Source organism: Hylaeus anthracinus, unplaced genomic scaffold (genome assembly GCF_026225885.1).
Source record: "Hylaeus anthracinus isolate JK02 unplaced genomic scaffold, UHH_iyHylAnth1.0_haploid 0, whole genome shotgun sequence".
NCBI classification, from domain to species: Eukaryota; Metazoa; Arthropoda; class Insecta; order Hymenoptera; family Colletidae; genus Hylaeus; species Hylaeus anthracinus.
In genome coordinates this window covers 26,120,464-26,124,706 of record NW_026533254.1, presented here as the reverse complement: position 1 = coordinate 26,124,706, position 4,243 = coordinate 26,120,464, and the positions used below count along the sequence as shown (strand labels likewise).

Genomic DNA, 4,243 nt, shown 5'->3' with positions numbered 1-4,243 from the left:
AGTGTATATTTTCAGTACATTTATTTTTGTAGTAAAATAAAAGACTGAATTATGGTAAATATTCCAACAATGAAAATATTGAAACTATTCGATAGAGAAATTACAGGTTGGTCAAGAAAAAATATAGACTACCACTATCTAGTGTCAAACCCTATCCTTCTGTCTAGTGATGATGTTAGAACGCTCAGCACGTGTACGGAAATCCTGTAGGAGCATTTATTAACCATATTCAAGACGTACGCAGACGTTCAACGGGATTCAAGTATCCCGATCGAACGTCTCAGAACTGTCCCGAAGGAGCTAAGTACATGATGTCTCAAAATGCAGATAAAACCCTATTTTCCCAAAATACAGAGAGCATATTTTCTAGAACGCACCTAGCCTAACTCGGGTGAATCGTTCGTAGCATTTAAGCACGGTTTCCTCGAGCTTTCCTCGGCGCATTCGCATGCGAACTCGTCCCACATTCATTCGCTACCGCACAAAAGTATCCGGACACCTGCTTCTGTTCTATAACACACAGTTGAACTTTGTACGAAAGGTATTTAGAGCGCTTATATCAATTGTAATTATTATTATCCTCTTGAATGTATCATAGCACAATAGAATTAATTTTTATGTACAAATTATACAATGAGTACGCAGAAATAAAATTCCTGCCTAAGAAGTACGAAATATAATTGAACGCTATCAATGGTTAAAAGAATCTCAAGTTTGCAAAGAGTGGTTCGTGGGGTGATTTGAAACAACTTTTTCCTTAGCGAAAATGTTGTCCGAGGTTTCGTTAAGGAGATATTAACGGAAAACCCCGACCAATCAGAGCGCGAGTGGTCTACGCCACTGCGGGCGCTCCACCGCTCTGATTGGTCCGGGGTTTTCCGTTAATATCTCCTTAACGAAGCCTCGGACAACATTTTCGCTAAGGAAAAAGTTGCTTCAAATCATCCCCCGAACCACCTCCAACATTTTTGGGACACTCTGTATAAACAGACAACCTAATTTCTTAGATGATAGTGTTGCAACAGTAATGGAGCAAAATGGATCGTACGCAATTCAATACTCTAGCATTAAACATCAAATATTTGGTATGCATTACTATTTAATAAAATAGTAGAAACTTTTGGAACAACATTAGAACTACGTTAGGTACTTAAGTAACTTTTATGCAATGCTGATACATATGTATTTCGCAAGTGTCCGGATGCTTTTGAGCGGCAGTGTAAATACATAGTATACGCAGCTCTGTAAATCCCGATCGTTTCTCACCTCTGGCGCTCAGAGCGATGAAGGTCTGCGCGTGCCTCGTGACCATCGCCAGGTCCCAGGTACGTGGCACCGGTAGTCTGCTCAGGATGTGCATCAGGAAGTCACCGGGCGTCACCGCGGATAATTCCCATTTCAGCTTCGAGACAACCAGCTGTTCCCACCTCTGCAACAGTCGAAAGAAAGAGCACGTTATCGAACGGTGTCGCGTATTTTTCTTCTCTCTCTTTTTTTCTTTTTGTTCCCCTCGGAGTATTAGCATGCGAGCGGGATGTGGGAGCGATAATATGCGAAGGTACACGTTCTGTGTACGGTCTGCAGGATATCGAAGATCGCGTGGATACCTCTCTATGGCGGTGTAACGAGACACGTGGGTCATCGTTTGCGGTGTAAATTCTAGGTGTTGGATATCCCAGCTTCATGGTTTCCCGTATAGTGAACACAGGCATGCTTGTATTTGCACTATTCGTAGCGTCAGATATCCTGTACGGAGGATGTCGAATGTTCAGAGCGTCATCAGACGCGAATTATGTTACGTTGAATTGTTAAAAATGGAGTTAATAAAGTACAGTCCCATAGAAAAGTTTTTACGGAAATTGATCGGTGTACGAATACCTTTTATTCAAAAAATTGTTTTTACCACCTTCGGTGCTCCAAATTCAATTCTGTTTGCACAGAACTGTTCAAAATCGTTTAAATTTTCATTAAAAAAAAAATTTTTAATTGATTGTTTTTTATTATTTGATGTTTCAAGCCCCTTGAACCCACGTAGGAACCCTATAATATTTGTGGAGCACCTTAGGTACTGATTTTCAAAAAATTCGCAAACGATAAAAGACTGTGTCTTCATCGTCAGCCACAGATAACTCAGCAATGGCTCGAAGCCCGCTTCCAGTGTCGAACGACGACGACACCCAAGCTCTAGCAACGACGTTAACGATAATTCGTTAAAGAATGCCGCGCTTTATTTGGCGAGCGGTCTAAAGCCACGTCACGCTGTTTCGTAAGAGAATTTCGCAGCCTTGAGTAGCGTGCCCGCCGAATTCAATGGACTTTTAATCAAAACGAAGGACACGTAGTACTCCACGTAGTATAACCGCCGTGTAATTTCATGGTCGAGAGAAAACGAGGGTACTACGACGTACTCGAGCGAGCAGAGCATCCGCGAAACGGAAAGGAAACAGCGTGTGTGTACGCTACTACGATAACGCGATACGCCTCGTGAAAACGAGCGTCTGTTGTATGGAAAACCGTGCAAACTTAAATGGGACTGTTTTTCGACAATGGGAGGAGTTCTGAAAGAGAACAATGGCGAGAATGAACTGTAAGAATATCCAGGGCACGTTTGGAGAGTGTCAAATCTATAGCCAATGCGATATGGAATGGATTCTAATTGGAGTACAGAGGATGTTCGGTAGTCGATGTATTGTATGACGTGTATCACGCAGAATATGTAGCACGAAGGATGCTTAAGGCATCGAATATGTAATACGAAGAATGTTCAACGTATGAATACTACATTTACATTGTTGTGAAGCATCGCGGAAAAGATTAAGTACGTCAAAGAACTTATTTAATCGTTCTTATTAATCCTTTCGGTACTACTGTCATCTATAGGCTGCGATGTAAGATTTCGCTCTCACTGTCAGTCGCGCATGCGCACTGGTTTTAGCGTCAGTAAAGCATCTAATACAGTCATAAAACTGGCGCTCTTAAAAATAGAATTGGCACGGAAAAATTAAATTATTAATGAAAAGTGGAAATGCTTCTTATATAATCTTCAATAATATTAATCGTGTGGATAAATTATAACATGGAGATAGGGCTTGAAATAATTTTACAGACAAAATATATTTGTTACAATTAAAAGAACGGGTTTTCAAGGTTTTGGCGCCAACCGTTGCTATGGGTCATATACAGTTTCCTATACAGCACTGCGCAGTCAGATTGTTTTCGACGCGCATGCGCGACTAGGAGAGCCAAATCTGAAGTCACAGCCTATAGACGGCATCCAGGAAACGAAAATGGTTACTTTGTATAGTATGCATTGCAAAACTATAAAAGTTTAGTGTCGATCACGGTTGAGATTTCTATAAATGTCGCAGAAGACGTTTTTGGTCAGGACTTCCGTACCGAAGGGGTTAAATACTAGCTGTACCCCGCGTGGAATACTATTTCTATTCTATAATATCTCAAGCCCAGCGCCACCTATCGGGTCCAAATTTTGCCTTCTTTTTATTTAAATATTATATGGTCTGTATTTAGGTCAAACATGGTCCCTAATTAAGAATTTTCGAAAAAAGCGCCATCCAGAGGGCCCTAACACAAACAAAAACAATAAACGTTTATGAATAATCGTGTTCTCGTAAACATGACGCTTGTTGGCAGACGTGCCACGCTGAGCGACGATTCTTAAACTTGACGCATCTCTCTTTCCCCCTTTCTTCCCTTTTTACAAATCTTATCTCCCTCCTTCGCGTCTCACCTCCTCGACTGACCTCTTATCCTTGAGAGGGTGGAGCTTCACACTCGAGTGCTCGCGTACACGCTCGTAACGCGACACGCAACGCGCCGGTGAATGAAACAAAGGCGATGTCGCGCAGTGGTATAGGCGCGATTTTTACGCGGCCAGAAGTCGATTCTCGAGTGGTCTCGTAATCGATCGCTGTGGATACACGATTAATGGTTTGTTTCTCGGATAACGCCAGCAGAGCGATGTTCGATGCAGATATTACGCGTTTATACAATACAATATCACAAATATTACGTACATTATGTATGTTTTTACTTTATCCCATAAATGCATAGAATCTGCAGTCTGGTGGTAAATAACAAGATACCAAGGTACGTACAGTCGGTCCAAGAAGTACTCGTAAACTCTATGCTTTTTAAAGAAAGTCTAAAGTAAAGGTGCGACGTTGCCAACTAATTGCACTGCATTGAATCTAATCGACAAAAGCGTCTTGAGAAGTTAGCGCGA

The 4,243-nt window shown here is 41.6% G+C and overlaps 1 protein-coding gene across 1 annotated transcript in view; it reads right to left on the bottom strand.

Annotated features, from left to right (window-relative positions):
- LOC128892864 (G1/S-specific cyclin-D2) overlaps positions 1–4,243 on the bottom strand; it is a 60,341-nt gene that overhangs the window by 13,643 nt on the left and 42,455 nt on the right. Inside the window, exon 3 of the mRNA XM_054153479.1 lies at positions 1,267–1,429. Within this exon, the coding sequence (XP_054009454.1) occupies positions 1,267–1,429 (163 nt within the window). The remainder of the gene's footprint in view (positions 1–1,266; positions 1,430–4,243) is intronic.